The following is a 20,629-nucleotide window of genomic DNA, read 5'->3' on the forward strand; positions in this document are numbered from 1 at the left end:
CAGATCGGCTTGGCTCGAGCCGATTCTAGAAACCAGGCCCGAGCCGCGCGCAAACCAGCACAGAGTAAAAACCACGGGTAACCATTAAACCAAACCACCCGTGTAACCCCCCACCTCCCACTGCCGAGTGGTCCCCACAAAACCGGGCCCCACCTGTCATCGAGCCACGCGTGAACCCAACCACGTAGCGGCCACCCCCAAAGCCTATATATATGCCTCCCATCCCGCGCCACGGTTAAAGCCAAGCCAAATCGGTGGAAGCGAAAAAAAGCAAAAAAAAAAAATCCCGTCTCGTCTCGTCTTCTTCCTCCTCCGCGATTTCCGTTGCAAAAAAAACCTCGTCTCGTCTCGTCTCTCTTCTTCCTCCTCGAAATCGTTTGTGAGGGTTTCGATCTCGAAACCGACAAGGGTTCGCCCCGCGAGTGCATGGCAGTGCGCCTACTGGCTAATGAGGTGTCGGACCTGTGCATCGGCAAGCCGGCGGTGAGGTCGCTCCCGCTCTCCGCCGCCGCCGGGGACCTGGCCGCGGCGCTCAGGAGGGGACCGCAGCAGGCAGCGGGAGGGGCGGCCGCGTGCGTCGCCGTCGTCGGCCCCGGGCGCGCCGTCGCGGGGAGGCTCGGGCTCGCCGACGTGCTCTGCTTCCTCTGCGCCGCGCCGGGCGCGCTCGCCCACCCCACCGCCGCGCTCTCCAAGCCCGCCTCCGCGCTCCTCCCCAAGGACGGCGCCGGCGAGGTCCGCCGCGTCGACCCCCGCGCCAGGTAAAAAGAAAAAAAATCCCCCGCTTCACTTTTCGCCCTGTTCCGATTTGTTTTTAGATTTTTGGGACACGACGCGTCTTTGATGATTTTGTTGTTGTTTAGGTTGCAAAGAACGCGATTTAGGCCAAAATCCCCGCTAAAATCTTCGATTAAAAAATGGTTGAGATGCTTAAAGGATACGCAAATGCTTTCCTATTTGCTCTAATAAAATGAATAAACGATGTAGATCTTTATGGTATTTTTCTAGTACGAGTTAGTGGTAAAAATTAAAATTCTATAATAGTTTGGGGAATGAAACGATTATTAAATGATGACATTTTACTTTTTCGAGTTAAGAAAACTGTGATCTTTGACTATTGAGGCGATTTGTGAGAAAAAGACGAGACATTCAGTTGATCCCGGATATTCCTTGATCAAAGTGACTAGCACTTGAAATTTTGATCCCCGATTGGAATATGCGAACACGAAGGCGTTTGGAACAAGTGGCTGTAATCTTGGTTTAGAAAAAGGCGCCCGATCCGGGTCAAATCGTCCGACTCATCGGGACAATCTTGTGGTGGCGATCTGCGTGGCGCACCAGAGATTGCGACCTGCATCCATGTCGTTTTGCTCCATTCCTGATAGGATTCAGCTGCCTCCAGCTCGCCTCGTACCAAGTCCAGGAGATCTTTTCCCTGTTCTTTCGTCGTTGTGTGGTTCAAAGATGGCGCAATAATACTTGGATCTTAGAAATTTTATTTGGGGATAATAGTAGGATCTTGATGAACTAAATCTTTGACTAGTATAATTACTGTGATTTTTTAATTAATCAATGTGGTGTTGTTCTTTGCAGTGTGTTGGAGGCGCTTGATGCCGTCTTGAGCGGCGCGCAGGTGCTCGCCGTCCCTCTCCGCTCCGGCGGCCGGAGGAAGCAGCTCGGCGGCGGCGGCGGTGGCGGCGGCGGCGGCGACTACTGCTGGTTGACGCAGGAGGACCTCGTCCGCTACTTCCTCAACTCCATCTCCCTCTTCTCCCATGTCGCCGGCCGCTCCGTCTCCTCCCTCGGCCTCGTGCGCGCCGACGACCTCCTCACGGTGCGGCCCCACGAGGCAGCCCTGTCCGCCGTGCCCCTCCTCCGCCGCGCCATCGCCACGGAGACCGCGGTCGCCGTCGTCGACGACGGCGGCCACCTCGTCGGCGAGATCTCCCCCGCGCTCCTCGCGTCCTGCGACGAGACGGCGGCCGCGGCCATCGCGACGCTGTCGGTGGCCGACCTCATGGCGTACGTCGACTACTTCGGCGCGCCGCCGGAGCACATCCTTCGCGCGGTCAAGGCCGGGCTGAAGAGCAAGGGCCTCGACGCCATGCTCGAGCTGGTGGAGAACGAGGCGGTGTCCTCCTTCGCGTTCTCCTCCTCCTCCACCTCGTCGTCCTCCGACGACGAGGCCCACGGCCGCGCCGCGCGGCTGAGGCGGCCGTCGTCGGGGAGCTACGGGCGCCGCTCGACGGAGGAGCCGGTGGTGTGCAGCCCGGCGAGCTCGCTGGTGGCCGTGATGATGCAGGCGCTCGCCCACCGCGCCAGCTACCTGTGGGTGCTCGACGAGGACGACGACTGCCGCCTCGCCGGGATCGTCACGTTCGCCGACGTGCTCACGGTGTTCCGCGAGCAGCTGCAGTGAAGGCCGCTGCCGCGGCGACGCCAAGAAAGAGTTCTTTTTTTTTTTTCTGTTGCGGCGATCGATCGATGGATCGTTGTGCATGCCTGCATCCTTGTTCTGAAAACATTTTGGAGTGTTTGTTTTGAAGCGTTTTGAACTCTGAACTCTGAAGTATTTGTCTCCGCCTTGGCCTGGTGCTGATGAACAAACTGAGACTTTTTGGATATGCCTTCCAAATAAATAAGCATTTGAGTTTTCATGCTGTAGTGAAAAATTCTAAATTGTGATTCAGTTTAGAATAGTTGAGGACATGTTTTGTGAGAAACAAGTGATCAAAGTGGAATATTTTAAAAAGAAACTAAAACACGACGGAGATGCAGTAATTTGGATTGATGAGTAGGGATAGGAAGCAGAGAGATCGAAGAGCGACATTCTCGTTGGCATCATTTTTCTCTACTATTATAAAAATTGAAAATATTTTTACTGGTATTTTCGTATGTCATCCGTGTACGAGACGATTTTTAAATTCGTTTGCTTTTAGAAATACATATCCGTATTTGAGTCGGTTTTTAACATCGTTCACTTTTGGCAATACAGAAAGAATCATATAAGAAATCTGTTTAAAAAAAACTCGCATGCTAACTTAAACAATCGGACTTCTAACTGCAGCTTATTTATTTTATAAAAATATATATATCCAAGCGAACTCCATAGTGAATTTCATTTTAACTAAACCATATAATAATAACAAGATTAAAATAGACTTTACCCATTGTAATGCACGGGCATTTTTTCTAGTCTATGAAAAAATTGAGAAAATTTTGCAAGTGAAATATTATTATGCCACATTAGCAACAAAGAAAGTTGGAAATATTTGCAGTATAAAAAAAACAAGTAAAAACATGCCACTCGTAGCTAGAAAAAAAAAGTAACTTAAGGAATATAAAAACATGCTTCCCATATAGAAAAAAAAAGAGTAACCCCAAATCAAGTAATACTCGTTGAAGCAAGATGTATGTGAAACCGAAAAAAGAAAAAAAAAAGAACAAATAAGACGCTGATCTGATTGATCTCTTCTCGTCGTCTTCTTCCCGCGCCTTTCGCGAAGCCAACTGCTCGAACGGACGCACCCGTGCAGCCGCGCTCGTCGGCCGTCGCCGTCGAGGCCGCCCCTCCGCCGCCGCCAGCAGCTGATCCGTTCGCCATTCCTTCGCGCGCTGGTTAGTTCCACCTTCCTTTGCCTCTGGTTCCTAGTTTCCTAGTAAACCACGGGGTGATTTATTCAGCGCTGCCGCAGGTTTCCACCTTTCCTTGCCCGTCCGTCAGGCCGGACATGGCACGCCGCGTCGCTGCCCGCGCCCGCGCCCGCGCCGGCGGCGTCCCGCGCTCGGAGGGTACGATCCAAGACCGAGCACGTGTTGGGAGCGGTGGCGCCGAGGACGCACTCGACGTGTTCGACGAATTGCTCCGGCGAGGCATCCGCGCCCCGATCCGCAGCTTGAACGGCGCTCTCGCCTACGTCGCGCGCGAAAACCCCGCGGCCGCTGTGTCCCGCTTCAACCGCATGGCACGAACTGGTGCCAGCATGGTAACTCCCACCGTGCACACCTATGGCATCCTCATCGGCTGCTGCTGCAGTGCGGCCCGCTTAGACCTCGGTTTCGCGGCCTTGGGCCATGTCGTTAAGAAGGGATTCAGAGTGGAACCCATCATCTTTAATCCTCTGCTCAAGGGCCTCTGTGCAGACAAGAGGACGGACGACGCAATGGACATAGTGCTCCGCGGAATGACCGAGCTCGGCTGCGTGCCAAATGTCTTCTCCCACACCATTATTCTCAAGGGACTCTGTTATGAGAACAGAAGCCAAGAAGCTCTCGAGCTGCTCCACATGATGGCTGATGATGGAGGAGGCTGCTTACCTAATGTTGTGTCATACAGCACCGTCATCGATGGCCTCTTGAAAGGAGGGGATCCGGACAAAGCCTACGCTACATACCGTGAAATGCTTGACCAGAGGATTTTGCCAAATGTTGTGACTTACAGCTCCATTATTGCTGCCCTATGCAAGGGTCAAGCAATGGACAAGGCCATGGAGGTACACGATAGGATGGTTAAGAATGGAGTTACACCCAATTGCTTCACGTATACTAGTCTTGTGCATGGATTTTGCTCTTCAGGGCAGTTGACAGAGGCTATTAAATTTCTAGAAAAGATGTGCAGCAATGGTGTTGAACCAAATGTTGTAACTTATAGCTCGTTGATGGACTATCTCTGCAAGAACGGAAGATGCACAGAAGCTAGAAAGATTTTTGATTCTATGGTCAAGAGGGGCCTAAAGCCTAATATTACTACCTACAGTAGCTTACTTCATGGGTATGCTATCGAAGGAGCTCTTGTTGAGATGCATGGTCTCTTTGATTTGATGGTACAAAGTGATATGCAACCCGATCATTATGTCTTCAACACACTAATATATGCATCCGCCAAGCAAGGAAAAGTAGATGAGGCCATGCTTGTATTTAGCAAAATGAGGCAGCAAGGATTGAAACCTAATTGTGTTACGTATAGCACTTTGATTAATGGCTACTGTAAAATTACTAGGATGGAGAATGCTTTAGCACTTTTCCAAGAGATGGTGAGCAATGGTGTTAGTCCTAATTTTATCACATATAACATAATGCTGCAAGGTTTATTTCGTACAGGAAGAACTGCTACTGCAAAAGAATTCTATGTACAGATTATCAAAAGTGGCAAAAAAGATCTTATAGAACAGGGGTTGCTAGAAGAATTGGATGATCTATTTCTTTCAATGGAGGACAATGACTGTAGTACTGTGTCGACTCCTGCATGCTAAATTGCACAGTTACAAAGTTACTTCAAAAAGGGGAAGTAGGCACTAGGCAGTGCTGGGGTTTACATGTCCAAAATTGATCAAAATAACCTCCCCGTTGAAGCTTCGACTGTTGATTTGCTGATTTTGCTGATTTCAAGCAGGAAATTCAATCGAACATACGGAATTTCTCCCTGAAAAGTTTTGCTCTGAAGTGAAATCCATCCTGTTTGAAATGGCCTACAGTTATGCAGTTGTAACTGGCTATTGTTGGCCTTCTCACTGAATTAGTAATACAAACAAGAAATTCTGGACCACTCTATGTTTGGGGATCACCTTTATCTGTTACATGTGGATTGCTAGGTACAAACTGCCCTTTTTTTTTGTCACACTATATCTGATTCCCTTCGAAGAAAAATTCCCAGATGATATTATAGTTCTCTAATTTTGCTACTTTTTGTAGCTTTGTTAGAACTAATTTATTATCTGCTAAACTTGCAGTGACAAAGATTCCCCTGTATGATAAATAGCATAGTTAGCAGACTGTTTCACAGAGGTGCACTAAGCAGAGCTGGTGCTTACCTCTCCATGACTGATGATAAGCACTTCTCTCTCAAAGCATGGTCTGTTTCCCTGTTTTATAGATCTTTTTTTCTGGAGGCAAACACCAAGAATATCATAGGTTTTCCCCTGAAAAGTACAAGTATTTATAGAATATTGGAACCGCTGAAGATTTTTGCAGCTACGAAATTCTGAATTGGAATTGTTGTCTGCTACAATCCTGCTAGTGGAGGGTTCTTTTCTCTGTATGCATAAATAGCAAGGTTTCAATCAAGAGGGTTTCATGAGTTCAATTATGAATATTGTTGGGTCTATACTAGTTTGCCTTTCTCCGCACTGAAGAAATGATAGAAGTATTGTTATTCAACAAATGCAGTATTTAATTATCCAAAAAAAAAACATTGTGGAACAAGATCTTGTTGTATAAAATGATATTCTACTGGATCATCATATCTCCAACATATTAATACTATGTGCATATGGTAAACTTGAAATGTTTGATGAAGAAATGCTTTTTGTACTAAACTGACTATTTTTGACGTAAAAAGGTAGAGGTGGCTCTACCTTGTAGCCATCTCATTAATGGAAATTGTGGAAGACAAGGTTGCATTGTGAACATTAGGTTGGAGGGGAAAAAACAAAAATAAAGGGAAAAAATAAAAAACATTACACTGTAAGGTGAACTGTCTAAGCTGCTCGCGCCAATTTTTAATCCCCAATTTGGTCTCACAACTGGCTCGGTGGCTACAAAGATGAAGAGTACCAGATATTTGCTGCTTTAGGAATTAACTGGATATCGTCATGTACAGAGTTATTCTAGAAGAACTTTGTAAAAAAAAGAATAATACTACTAGATACTAGTGTTCATGAAGTGCTCCAGATGTTTGACAATTGGCAACCTCAACCTGTGCTCAACTGGTTTTGAGATTGATTCTGGGACTGCAGTATCATGATAGCTACCTTGCTTAAACATGGCAGAAAGCATGACAGCATGATTTGCTAGCTTCTATAATCTGGGCCAATGGTTTTTAGCACCTGGTGCTTTGAGCGACAGATAATAACTGTAAATCCTATAGAACAAGGGTTGTTGCAAAGGTTCTGAACTTCTGATGAAATTATCAATGGTTGTGCAAGCTCCTTCGGCCATGTTTTGTTGGGTCTGGAAAGAAAAAAGATTCTTATCGTCATACAGATTTTTCTTTTTTTTTTTGGGTAAGGAAAAAGTATTGTGTTGAAAAATTTCTAAAGCTTTCCCTCAGCATTAGGAGATTGAAAGGAATACTTCTTCTTTTTGTGAGGAAAGGGATACTTATTTGGTACTATTGTTCTAGTATGGAACCATCCCCTGAAATTTGTTTGTTAAAATGCTAATCCTACTTCTATTTTTCCTTGGACATTTCATGAATTTGCAGGGAACATCTTCTTGGCCTGCTGCACCGAGGGAGAATGAATATTCTGCCGAAGTCATAAAACATTTACAAATTTATTTCTTGTCAGGAAGTGCTCGTGCTCCCGCCAATTGAGACCTGCCTCTCGTTTGCAAAAACATGCTGGTTGTTTTGGATTTGGATTATTATGAGTTGATCTGCAAAGAGGCAATTCAAGAGAAGCAAAGCCGTCCAACAGAGGATAAATGGAACAGGATAATAGTATACTACAGGCAGTATGATTGTAGAGTGGCCCTAAAACAGTAACTTCCACGCTAATAATAGTGCTTGCTTTACAGTATTTGTGGTTCTCTCTCACTATCTTTTTGAGTGTGTGCTGCTGTTTACCTGTGATTTTGTCCCCGGGAAATCAGACAATCTGACTCTAGTATTTTGCTATACGTTGCGATACATTTTTTTCTTCAGAAACGTTCTGGCAAGTAGGGGTGGAAATGTGCCAAGCCAATGGCTTGGCTCGGCTTGCCATGGCTCGCAACAAGCTAGGTTTGGTTTGGCTCGGCTCGGTTAGGAAAACGAGCTAAAACATGAGCTCGGCTCGGCTCGTTTCCTGGCTCGAGCCAGCTCGAGCTGGCTTGTGAGCCTTCCGTTGAAGCTATATAATTTGTAATCATTAAGAAAAGCAATAACAAATCATCAACATGTAAAATTAAAATAACTTTATATATTCAATTCATCAAAATATAGATAATAAATTACATATTAACAAATAATAACTCCACTAGAAAATAAAATCATCCATATAGATACATGATGGCCTAGGCTCACGAGCCAAATCAGGCTCGGCTCATTTCAGAAACGAGTTGAAAAGGAGGCTTGGGCTTGGCTCGTTTGGCATTCATGCCGAGCCGAGCTAAGCGAGCTCGAGCCAAGCCCGAGCTGAGCTCACGAGCCCAAGCTTTTTTTTCCACCCCTACTGGCAGGGCGCAAATGCTCCTTCCATTTTATATTAGAAGACGTTTTGAAATTTTTACTAGTTAACAAGTTTACGAAAGAAAAGGAGTAGAGGAAAAGCATTGGAAAATTATCCTTTGACTGGTGATAGGAATAAGATAAAAATAAATTTGAATGATAGGTACTTTAGAATATTATATTTGTAGACAAATTTCAATCCTTTTTTTTAGAAAACGAGTAAACCCGGGCTCTACATCCAACCAGATGTATAAAGCCAAACAATTCAATCGCTTGGAGTACTTATATTTGTCCACCGAGGTAGTACATGAATTCATGTCATATTAGTGTATTTCCTGTATTGCTGTGTTTTTTCACTCCCGTATTTCAAAGGAGCTGATCATTTTAGCTATGCTGATAAGCCAGGTAACGATGAAAGAAGCTATCATAGTTAATTTATTGGTATCTTTTATATCGAGTTATTAGCAATTTAAAAGATAATGTTGTAAAATAGACTCTAAAGAAAAAAACTCCAAAATCATCTTAAAAAGTTATACAATTCAAATTTGTTTGTCTTAAAAGTCAACAACTAGTGCTACCTCCATCCCAATATACTCGTCGTTTTAAGTTTTTTTTCGTAATATTTGATCATTCGTCTTATTCAAAAGATTAGGGAATTATTATTTGTTTTGTTTGTGTCTTATGACTTATATTTTTATATTTACACTAATTTTTTCTAAATAAGATGAATGGTCAAATATTGCAAGAAAAGAAAAATCAAAACGTCACAACGACATCTATTTTGGAATCGATGGAGTTAGGCCGTGTTTAGATTCAAAATTTTTTCTTCAAACTTTCAACTTTTCCGTCTCATCAAATGTTTGGACACATGTATGGAGCATTAAATATGAAAAAAAAAATCAATTACACAATTTGCATGTAAATCACGAGACGAATCTTTTGAGACTAATTACGCTATGATTTGACAATGCGATGCTACAGTAAACATTTGCTAATGATAGATTAATTAGGCTTAATAAATTCATCTCGCAGTTTACAGGCGTAATCTGTAATTTGTTTTGGTATTAGTTTACATTTAATACTTCAAATATGTATCCATATCCTTAAAAAAAATTTTTGCACACGAATTAAACACAGCCTAAGTGCTATACGAGAGTCAATCGAAGTTAAAACACCATGGATTATCACAAAGCCATGGATGGGGCCCTCACGGATCCCCCATCCTCTAAACTATTGCCGCGTGTGCTCCCTGTACACCGGATAAGGTTTTGGGATCTCCTTGCACAAACCATCAAACCAAAAAAAAAAAAAAGAAGAAGAAGAAGAAAATAACTTGTTTAAACAACTCCTTACCTTTGCAATCTTGCATCCCAGCATCAGGCAGTGCATCATCATTCATCACCTTCTCCTCCTTCCCGATCCATCCATCTCCTTCCTTGCATCTACTATTTTATTATTGCAATCCACTCCCCCACTGTGCCTTTCTTGGTGGTGGTAGTAGACTAGTAGTAGCAGTAGCTGCATTCTTGCAGAGGCAGCGGAGGAAGTGTGTTGAGTCAGTGGCCATCCATGGCGGCTGGCAGTGGCAGAGAGGAGGCTGCTGCTGCTGCAGGGTACGGGCGCGGGCCGCCATGGGTGTTCAGGGGCAGGCAAGCAAGGCTCTCTCTATCGCGATCTCATCCTCCGTTTGATTGATTCTTGATTTGATGGTTGGGGGCAATGGCAACTATGGCAGGGCATTGTACCAGCTGCATTTGGTGAAGGCGGCGACGGCGCGGGCGTTCGTGCCCAGGGAGCTCCGCCTCGTGGAGGCCTTCGGCTACACCCTCGGCGGCATGTTCCTCGCCCGCTACGACGACAGCCCCGCCGGCAAGTTCGACGAGGTCTCGTCTCGCCTTCTCCTTCTCCGGCGATCTGTCCCTCTCTCGCTCCGTTAATTTCTTGATCGGATTTCTCGCTGTCTCTCCTTGCAGCTCGTGGTGATCGCCGGCATCGTGTGGAACCCGCCGACCTCCTGCGCGTGAGTCGCCGAGATTGCTGCGTCTTTTTGGCCTAGTTTAATCGAGTCCACCGCTAGTGCTTTTGCCCTTGCCTGATTGGGTGGAGTTCTTGGCCAAGTTGCATTAGATTAGGGGGAAAATAATCCCCGAGCTTTGCATTGCGGCAGGTTCGAGTGATCGAGTCCCTCAAAAAAGCCAATAAAAAAACGCGTCTTGATTAGTGTTGATTGTACTTGAGCACAGGGCTTTGCATATGGGCTCTCCTTTTGCTGCACCCTTTTAATTATTGGGTGTTTGCATGATTCGATTCGATTCCCCTGTACTTGCTCCGTATGGTACGGCCAAGTTTCAGGAAAAAAAAAAAGATGACAATTTTTATTGGGAAGGAATATGTGCATGTGGGAAGTGTGGGTTTTTCAGACAGCTGAAAAATGGATAAAATTTGCAAACTTGCTACTTTTCTGAACTTTGTTTCAGATGTCCATACCCAAGGGGGATGCCTAAGATGAGTTGCTTGGTGGTTGATGCTTGACATGAGTGTGTGTGATGGGTTGTGATGCTATCTAATTATTTGATCAAAAGTTCTTGTGTGCTCTGCTGGTTTGGTCTGAAGTCTCTGAATTCGTTCACAGGTGGGCTGCTAGAGTGCTGGTGAACAGCGCCGAAGCCTGCCGGCATGGTCGCAAGGTGACACCGGGATCCCCTCTCTGGTTTGTTTGTGATGCTATGTCCATTTGCATTGATATTATTACCCTGATCAGTGCCATTGTCATTCCTGTAGGAAGTAGGTCTCCCAAGCCATGTTGCTACATTCTCACAGGTACTTGGGAAATAAGGTTTGTCAAATGTTTAGAGTACTTGCATGATTAGGTTTGTCAAATGTTTGCTGTCTACAACTTTTTATATTGCTTGGACATTGTTCGAATGTGCTAGACTGAAGCTGATGCGCTTAGAAACAAGCCATTGGTTAAATCAAACAGCTTCCTGAGCTTGCTTGGAATGCGCTCAACTGTCTCCAACCAAGGGAATGACCGTGAGATCGAGATCTCAGAGACCAAGGGCTCTTGTACAAGACATTTGTGCAACATTAGTGTACCGCTTACTGGTGAGTTGAAACTTATCTGCTTAATGCATCAACAAGCATGATCTTTTTTACTGAATGACTGAATTATCTGTTGGAGTTAAAAAAAAAAAACCTTACTCTCCTTTAGTTCTTTTCACTAAAACTGCCTGGGTTTAAAAGTCTGCATCTTATTTAGAGCTACCAAATTCTATATTAGTAAACCTTCTTCATACTACTATTCGTCAAATGACTTCATTCTTCATTTCCAGGGTTCTAATTGTGAAATGGATATCATGTGGAATTCCAAAATGTCTTTAGGATAGCAACTCCCTTTTTTTAGATAATGGATTAAAATCCGGCCTCTACACCAACAAGGGTGTACACGGCCATAGGATAGCAACTGCCTAACCTTATGTCTCAAAAATGGAAGTTACTAAAGCTTCACTTTGTTGATTCAATGCTTTCTTTCACTTTCTAATCATGCAAAAGTGTCAACAGGGTCGCATAAACACAAGTGGATGGGTCCAGCAATCAGAATGTCTCTTCCAAGCTTCAGGTTAGGTCAAAACCAAGTGGAGGGTATTCGTGTTTTCCAAAAGAAAACTGCCAAAGCCTCCACTCTCTGAAGTAGCCATATGTGGTGTTCTTTACAGCGACAATTTTTTTTTCTGAAAATAGAGACCTTTTATCGAATAGCTCAAAACCGAACATGACATGCACTGTGAATTTCAGTGGACAGATAGAGGACCATCCTGATCTTCTCAAGTACTCTTGCCAAGTGGAATGCAGGTGATGACATACCTAACCTCTCTAGACATCATCAAACACACGTTTTATATACCTGTGAACGTGATCCATCCATGCCCAGCAGTGAATTTTTTCACAATTGTTGCATTATGTCCAAGCAAATACATTGTTGTTGTTCTAGAGTCTATAGTTCTAATATTTTTACCTGGCAATCACCTTCCTAAACAGTCTTCTCTTGTGCAGAGTGCGCCCGGTAAGGCCTGCTAAGATTTGGAGACCAAGAATTACTGAACCACAGGAGTGTCCTGATGGCAAGATCAGCAGCAAAGGCTCGGAAGTATTAGCTGAACCGGATGCGCAAAAACATACCGTTATGGTCTTGTTATCTAAGCCTATCTTGGCTCTGGAGTTCAACTCTCTGGAGATGCACGTTGATGCTCCGAAAATCGTCATCCCACACTCCAAGAAAAAGGAAGTCAGGTACTCCAGTACATGAATTTGATGTGGGTTATGTACCAATGTACCATGGCTCACAAACCAGGAGTTTTGACCACTTTTGACCTGGTTGTTTGATGAGTTTTTACAATTTCTAGTTGGGTTTTTACCATCATTTTTTTTTCTCTCTTGCTAGTAAGGAAGGGAGATGGATGTGTATCATCTCTTGCTTATGTTTTTCTTGGAGTGAAGGGTCTAAAGAAATTGTGTTGAATATGCAAAGTACTTGCTGAGTTGAAAGTTTGGTATAATTTGAAAACAGATATACAGCTATATGTACATAACAGTTGCAGTAATGTTTCTTCAATGAAAATAAGTGCAGGTATGCAAGTGCACGATTTAACAAACTTTTAGGAAGTTAACCAGAAGAAAATCTTTAATTTCCCGGATGCTTTTGTGTGAAAAATTACAAATATGGCTAAAGTACAGTGCCCAGAAATTAACGGAAGGTACTCCAGTACTTCGATAATTTGAAGTTTTGAACGTTGCCAGATACACTTCTATGAACCAGGAAGTTGTGCAAGTAAAAAATGTGTCAGCTGGATTGAAACATGAAGATAACCTGTTTTCAATCTGTAACAGGAAGAATGTTTGTCTAAATTTTCAGAGCAAAGTAACATTTAAACTGACTATTTTGCAAGAATCGCTGAATCACCATTGACAGGAGTGGTTACTTCACTGCACCTCTGCTTTCACTGCAAGAAAAAATATTTCTTTTTTTTCAGCGATATATCGAAACCACTATCAAAGTGTAATCTTAAAAATATCAAATCAAATCAAATTAGAACAGGACATAGTTGCAGTGATTTGGATTGAGAAGTATCTTACGCATTACGAAGTATTGGAGGTTAAAGTTTTGAAGAATAACCTTTTCCGTTAAACATAATTTTGCAAGTGAAATTGCCATCCAAATTGCTCTGCGCAAAACGCGAAGCCAAAACACACAGCACCGCATCCCGCCGCCGCCGCCGCCGCCGTCGCCGCCGGCGGCGGAGGCCATCGCGAACACAAGACCGGCATACGCCATTCCTTCGCGCGCTGGTTAGCTCCTCCCTTCCTTCCTTGCCTCCCTCCGACTCCTTCCTGGTGTGAGTAAACTCAGCGCTGCCGCCGGTTGCTGCAGCTGACTCATGTCCTTCAGGCTGCGCCATGGCAAGCCGCGTACCCACCCGAGCCGAGCGCGCTCCGCCGGTGGCCCTCGCTCCGTGGGCGCGACCCCTCGCTCGGAGGGTGCAGTCTGTGGCGGTGGCGCCGAGGACGCACGCCACGTGTTCGACGAATTGCTCCGGCAAGGCAGCGGCGCCTCGATGTACAGCTTGAACGGCGCTCGCTCTCGCCGACGTCGCGCGCTACATCCCCGCGGCCGCTGTGTCCCGCTTCAACCGCATGGCCCGAGCCGGCGCCGGCAAGGTAACTCCTCCCACCGTGCACACCTATGGCATCCTCATCGGCTGCTGCTGCCGTGCGGGCCGCTTGGACCTCGGTTTCGCGGCCTTGGGCAATGTCGTCAAGAAGGGATTTAGAGTGGAAGCCATCACCATTAATCCTCTTCTCAAGGGCCTCTGTGCCGACAAGAGGACGAACGACGAAATAGACATAGTGCTCTGCAGAATGATCGAGCTCGGTTGCATACCAATGTCTTCTCCTACAATGTTCTTCTCAGGGGGCTGTGTGATGAGAACAGAAGCCAAGAAGCTCTTGAGCTGCTCCACATGAACATGGCTGATGATGGAGGAGGCTGCAGGTGATGACATAACTAACCTCTCTATCCAAAAAAAAAAAAACCGTCTCTGAACATTTGAACATTAGGAAACACACATTTTGTATCACTGGGATCCATCCACGCCCCAGCAGTGAATGTTTTTCGTCTAATCTTTACCTTGCAATCACCTTCCTAAACAGAGTTTTCTCTTGTGCAGAATGTGTCCAGTAAGGCCTGCTAAGATTCGGAGACCAGGATCAGCAGCAAAGGCTCTGAAGTACAAGCTCAACCGGATGAGCAAAAACAGAACTGTTTTGCTCGTGTATATAAGCCTATCTTGGCTCTCGTAGCTAGGGTTAGGTGACTCGGGAATTATACTCTATTTTTTTTATTTTTGATGTTCTTTTGTGCTTAATATTAATATGCTACTATATGTGTTTGTTCGGTTATTTTTATCGAGCATCTTCATCTCCGTCCCATCTAAAATTTAGAGCTGTGATCGCTTAGTTCATTTAGAGAAGATCGAAAGATAACCTCCTCATTGCAACAAGAGACAGTATTACCTTCATTTCGTATTATAAGTCGTTTTGATTTTTTTTTATAAATCAAACTTCTTTAGATTAGACCAAATTTATAAATAAAAATATAGTAATATTTTTTCAACGCAAAACAAAGAATTTATCCAAATATGTTTCATATTAGATATAATAAAACTAATTTGGTGCTATAATTGTTGCTATAGTTTTCTAGAATAAACTTGGTTAAACTTAAAGAAATTTGATTTAAAAAAATAAAAACGACTTATAATATAAAACGGATGGAATATTTTTTATTTGTAAAAAATGAGCCAGGAAGAGGGCATACAGCACTTTGATCATATCAGTTAAATCCAAATAAAAACATTAGCTTGTCCAAAGTTGACAAAAGAATCCAAATTATTTTCAGGGGAAATACTAGACCTCCATACATATTTCCTGAGACTAAGATAAACTAATGAGATCATAAAAGAAACCTGGACAAATCTCTGAACTCGAGTAACTGCAAATGCCTTCAATCTTCGAAAATAAATGTTATTTGATCCTAACCAGAAGAATGTAGAAATAACGACAATGACTTCTGATGAGCAACATGGATCAGAAAGCCGCTGAAGAAGTAATGATATTACTTTTTCCAATAGACCGATTTTCTTTTCTATCAAATATGATATTATATCAGTTTAGATGAATGATAGTATTGGAAAATGATTTATATGCATGTGAGAGGTGAAAAAATCGAACCCAAAATTTCAGACAGCCTCTGCCAACTATGGCTCATGCCATACTTCTCAATGTGATTTTTCATCAAATAGTAATCTTCTTTGGACCAACTTCCCTTCCTCATTTTTCCTTTTACTATTGATTACTAAATATATAGCCTTTGCTTGTCTGGTGCTAAACAATTCAAATGAGAGTGATGAGGCCTGCCTTATGTTATAAATAATACTGCTTCCAAGGAGTAACACCTAGTCACCTAATGCATGATGGTGACTAACTTGTCTATTTTACCATGCAGTAATATATCTTCCTCTTTTTTTATTTTATTGGTTTGTCTTATGCTACAACCAACGATTCCTCATTCTCATAGGAGAGAAGGGATGAAGAAAAGGAATGGTAAAGAGGAAGAAATTGGCAAACAACTCTATATATGATGAGGCTGTAAAGGTTAAAAGGTAAAATAAAAATGGCATTCACATGTTACATTTGACGTAACAAAATACTACCTCCGTTTTTTAATAGATGACGCCGTTGACTTTTTCTCACATGTTTGACCATTCGTCTTATTCAAAAAACTTACGTAATTATAATTTATTTTGTTATGAGTTGTTTTATCACTTATAGTACTTTAAGTGTGATTAATATCTTATACATTTGCATAAAATTTTTGAATAAGACGAATGGTCAAACATGTGAGAAAAAGTCAACGGCGTCATCTATTAAAAAATGGAGGGAGTACCATATTTGCACCATCTAGTTGTCCTCTCTAAGATATATTGCATTCGATAACTTGGTTAATTTATAGGTTGGCCAAAAATGTGGAGAACATGCTTTCAGCTTCAGCACCAGAGAAAGAGAACAAACATGAACACCTTTTTTAATCCAATGAGGTATTCAGGGCTAGCTTTTTAAAAATATTTTTTTAATAAAATGATCAACGAGTTTTACAGCAACAGGACAATAGAGATAGTACAGTTAATGAAGTATGCACAAACAGAAATTCCAAAGTTAAAAGATTTTCTCACCAATAACCTATGGTATCTACCATTATATATCATCAGCACACTTGTACTCTGTGAAAATAGATTTCAGTAGTATGGTTATTGACACTGACAGAGCTGCTTGCTCAATACAATGTGTTTCCTCTCTCTCTGTACTGGATACGACACTGGCAGATAAGGCAGGTACACTTTTACCTTTTTTTTTTTTTTGAAGTTTGGCACCAGGTACACTTTTATGAACCAGTAAAAATAAAAGATTGGATCATAAAACATGTCCTATACCAATTAAACATAATAGAAACTCTAGGTTTGCACCAACAGTCAGTGGTTCAATTTCAAGTTCAGATGCAGTTTGTAACCATCCAACCTTGGCATTCATTGGCAGCTATTGTATCATGTAGCCAGTAACCACATGTGTCAGCAGGATTAAACCATGAAAAGAAACCTGTTTGGAATCTGTAACAAGAGGATAATGTTTGTCTAACCTTTCAGACCAAAGCAATATTTCATCGAGAAACGGATTGACTTCTCGCAAGATAGCAGCATTGCTGAATCAATCACCATTGACAGGAGTGATTACTTCATTGCGCCGATGATTTCATAGCCTCTGCTTTCACTGCAAGAAAAAAAAATTAAACAAAGCTCTTAAAATGCAACCAAAACCAAAGCGACGAGAGGTCCAGGCGTCACACGCGAGATCGGAAGCCGACGAGCTGAGATCGATCGATCGCCCCAGGTGATGAGATCATCGAAACCTACCTCCCCTGTGGCCGTCTCGCGCGTTGAGGTTGGAGACGGAGGCAGCGAAGGCGGCGCGAAGGTAGCCGCGGCGCCACCGGACTCGGTGGGGCAATTCGTCGAACAGTTGGCGCGCGCCGAGCCGTCCGCGGAGCAGCAGCGCTGAGACGTCAGCTCCGAGCTCGGGGTCACGCCGCGAGCACCGCCAATGAAGCGGTGAAAGGGGAGGAGGAGGAGTAGTAGAGTAGAGGCAGCGGCGACCGGCGAGGCATCGGTCGGCGGCGGCGGCGGGAGGCGCTGCGGTGGCACGAGCAAGCAGAAACGGCGACGTATTATACCGTAGGCATATGCTACAGATGATTTTATTTTCAATTTTTCAAAAAAGCTTTTGGTTAAATTATAAAACAAATTTGCGACAAATTTATGCTAAAAAACTAAATCATTTGGTTCACCTTCGCAACCAGCAAGTTCACAGATAATGATTAGATCAACCGATAGTTCTTAGATAATCACGTAGCCAGTAGCCACACAAACAACCTTAAAAACTTTTTAAAAAAGTTTCGAACAGATTACACAAATGATAACCATGAATCTCCTCCTAAACCAGCTACTGTTAATTCCGACCAAGAACTGAGCCATTTCTTGCTACACTATCAGTCATCGAACCAAGACAAGAAGCTCTGCACGTCGTCGAAGCCGGCAATGGCGGGAAGCTTCGGAAGGCGAGGCGAATCCGGTGTGATTGGATGCGGCCGCTTCGGGTAGCGGCAGGCGGCGGCATCGAAGGTGGCGGTAATGTCGTCGAGGTCGGTCGTCCAGGTCAGCTCCGGCAAGTCCGGCTCGATGAATGGCAGCGGCGAGAAGGGGAAGCAGGGGATGCTCACCTCGCCGCCGGTGGCATCGCTCGGCGGCGGCGGTGGCGGTGGTGGTGGCGGCGGCAGTGCCAGGATGCAGGTGCTGATCGGAACGGCCGCGATCGGCTCTTCTTCTTCCGCCGCGTCGGCAGTGGCGGCCGGGGATGAGATGGAGTACGGAGCGAGCTCGCCGGCCGCCGCCGCGGCGGCGGTGCTCCCCTCGCTGTAGACGACCAGCGCGAGGCCGGGCGGGGTCGCGTCGTCGACGTCGACGTCGTCGTCGTCGTCGGACGATGTGGTGGCGCTGGCGGCGGGGCGGTGCCTGCGGCGCGCGGCGGCGGTGCTCCTCGCCGCCGCCGCCGCCGGGAACCTCTTCTTGAGCGTGCTGTTCCAGTAGTTCTTGACGGCGAGGTCCGTCCTCCCCGGCAGCTGCGCGGCGATGGCCGACCAGCTGCGTCCATCAACAATGGCAACCAAAAAACAATTCGCAACTTGTGTCAGTGATGCAACAAAGCGAAGCAGGCAGATTTTGAAGCATTATTCATCACTAGCAGATCATTGATAAACAAAATTTACAGATCATTTGATCAGAAATCTCAGCTAAATATAACATGAGAGCAACCAAATCAAATCAAATCAGTGAGTAAAAGAGTGCAGTTCTTGCAGACAATGTTGAACAATCAAGAATTCTCAATTTCTCATATCCCGATGAACAGAAGTGATAAACAAATTTACAGATCATTTGATCCGAAATCTCAGCTAAATATAACATGAGACCAATCAAATCAAATCAAATCAGTGAGTAAAACAGTGCAGTTCTTGCAGACAATGTTGAAACAATCAACAATTCTCAGATTATGAACAACAGAAGTGGATACATGAGGCTGGCTCACTGACCTGCTTCCCTTCTTGCTGTACATCTTGCAGATGATCCTCTCCTCCGCCGGCGAGAAGTCGCCGTGCTTCAGCCCCGGCCGAAGGTAGTTCAGCCACCGGGAACGGCAGCTCCGGCCACACCTCTGCAGCCCTGCGAACCATCGGAAAAAAAAAAACACTTGTTTCATACATTGCCATGATCAAGTCAGATATGAGCAAACGATATAGTGATGGTTTTCTGAGAGAATCAGAAGAGAATAGATAGCAGTTAAACTCCTAACAGAAATATTTCTTGTCTAAAAAATTAATAAGAAACTGTACAGTTAGAGGATTGATCAAATAAATAAATAATGGGGCTACTAGTAATAAAAACAGAATTTTTGTAGTGTTTTCTGCAACTAATATAAACTGTTGAGATCATAAAAGTTGCACAAATTATTGTAGTCAAGTAACTGCACATGCCTTCCATTTTTACAGTAAATAACATGCAGTAGAACAGGGTTACCTACCTACTATTTTCTATTACCCTAAACAGAAGATTAACTGATCTAGACAGCAACAGCAGATCATTTGCAAGAGGTTACTTGACTACAATAAAATGCTCCAATGAAGAGGACGATTTGATTAAAAAAACACAATTTTCACATAAGCAAGTTTTTCTTTTCGTTTTAGTTTATGATGGGAGCACATCAATTTGTTAATGTTAATACCAATGTTCAGAACAGTGTGTATGCATCAAGGGGTGAAAAAAAAAAAAAACAAACCTAAAGCATCAGACAGTGCCTGCCAACTACGGCCAATGCCATACTTCTCCATGTGGTTTTTGATCAAATCGTCCTCTTCCTTGGACCATTTTCCCTTCTTCATTGTTCCTTTTCACTAGTACTAAAATATTTTCAGACAAAGGCTAGTGTTTTCTTTATCAAATTTGCTTGTCTCCAAGAGGGCCTCAAGAATTCACTGGGAGCATAGTGATATATAGTCCTTATAAATACTGCTCCTTGTACTGAACCTGTGATGATGGCTAGTTTGTCCATTTTACTGTATTTCTACCTCTTGTCTGTTTTTATTGCCTTGTCTTATACTGCTGCTACTACTATTTAACCAACGATTCCTTATTCTGAAAAGAGTGAGAGAGCAAAGGGGTTGAAATGAAAGTTTAAAGCGTAAAAGAGAGAGTGGTAAAAAGATAAAAGAAAAACGGCATTCAGGTAAATAAAATTTTGATGCAATAGAATTTCCTATTAATTCACTCTGATCGATCGCTCTGTGGCTGATAACCCGTGGAGAAATGAACGAACGCATAAAACTTTTATATCTGCTTGTTTATTTAAAATCCAATGCTAAAAGAACAATCGTTATGTTTTGTTAGTAAAGATGGGCGAAAGCATTTGATTAAAAAAAATCCAAAGCTAAAAACAAAGTACCATAGAAAACATTAAAAATAACTTTATACTTAAGTTCCAAAATTTAAAATTTGCTACGGCTAATAAAACCCAGCAAGTAAATAATGGGGCAAAAGTTTTTTCTATTTTTGCCTTCTGCTAGGCCTAGGTAGGTGCATTAGTTACATAACAGGAGGTGACTGTTGAGAGTGAGATACTCAATATGAAGTAACATCATCCTTTCGTTCTTTCTTTCTTTTCTGAAACACCTTTCGGCTTCACCATCAAAATCTTTCCGACAGACGATTACTCCTGCATATGTTTAATTTATTTTGAAATATTAAGTAAACAAGGTCTATTACCAGTCTATCA

The 20,629-nt window shown here is 43.6% G+C and overlaps 3 protein-coding genes and 2 pseudogenes across 3 annotated transcripts; 4 read left to right on the top strand and 1 right to left on the bottom strand.

Annotated features, from left to right (window-relative positions):
- Window positions 1-243: 243 nt before the first annotated feature.
- On the top strand, window positions 244-2,652 carry LOC127753405 (CBS domain-containing protein CBSX5-like). Its single transcript, XM_052278895.1, has 2 exons — window positions 244-758; window positions 1,591-2,652. Exons 1-2 carry the CDS (start codon window positions 427-429, stop codon window positions 2,414-2,416), a joined length of 1,158 nt encoding a protein of 385 aa, XP_052134855.1. The 5' UTR covers window positions 244-426; the 3' UTR covers window positions 2,417-2,652.
- Window positions 2,653-3,457: 805 nt separating this feature from the next.
- On the top strand, window positions 3,458-5,824 carry LOC127752805 (protein Rf1, mitochondrial-like). The gene is made up of 2 exons (XM_052278219.1): window positions 3,458-5,588; window positions 5,727-5,824. The coding sequence occupies exon 1, from the start codon at window positions 3,729-3,731 to the stop codon at window positions 5,247-5,249; it is 1,521 nt and encodes a 506-aa protein (XP_052134179.1). The 5' UTR covers window positions 3,458-3,728; the 3' UTR covers window positions 5,250-5,588; window positions 5,727-5,824.
- A 3,594-nt stretch (window positions 5,825-9,418) lies between these two features.
- LOC127752806 (protein NEOXANTHIN-DEFICIENT 1) lies at window positions 9,419-12,795 on the top strand. Its single transcript, XM_052278220.1, has 9 exons — window positions 9,419-9,792; window positions 9,879-10,026; window positions 10,117-10,163; window positions 10,776-10,830; window positions 10,925-10,963; window positions 11,077-11,248; window positions 11,705-11,762; window positions 11,939-11,995; window positions 12,197-12,795. Exons 1-9 carry the CDS (start codon window positions 9,713-9,715, stop codon window positions 12,447-12,449), a joined length of 909 nt encoding a protein of 302 aa, XP_052134180.1. The 5' UTR covers window positions 9,419-9,712; the 3' UTR covers window positions 12,450-12,795.
- A 544-nt stretch (window positions 12,796-13,339) lies between these two features.
- LOC127752807 (protein Rf1, mitochondrial-like) lies at window positions 13,340-14,709 on the top strand (annotated as a pseudogene).
- Window positions 14,710-17,597: 2,888 nt separating this feature from the next.
- Window positions 17,598-19,360, bottom strand: LOC127753214 (transcription factor MYB30-like; annotated as a pseudogene).
- Window positions 19,361-20,629: the final 1,269 nt, after the last annotated feature.

Source organism: Oryza glaberrima, chromosome 10 (genome assembly GCF_000147395.1).
Source record: "Oryza glaberrima chromosome 10, OglaRS2, whole genome shotgun sequence".
Lineage (NCBI taxonomy): Eukaryota > Viridiplantae > Streptophyta > Magnoliopsida > Poales > Poaceae > Oryza > Oryza glaberrima.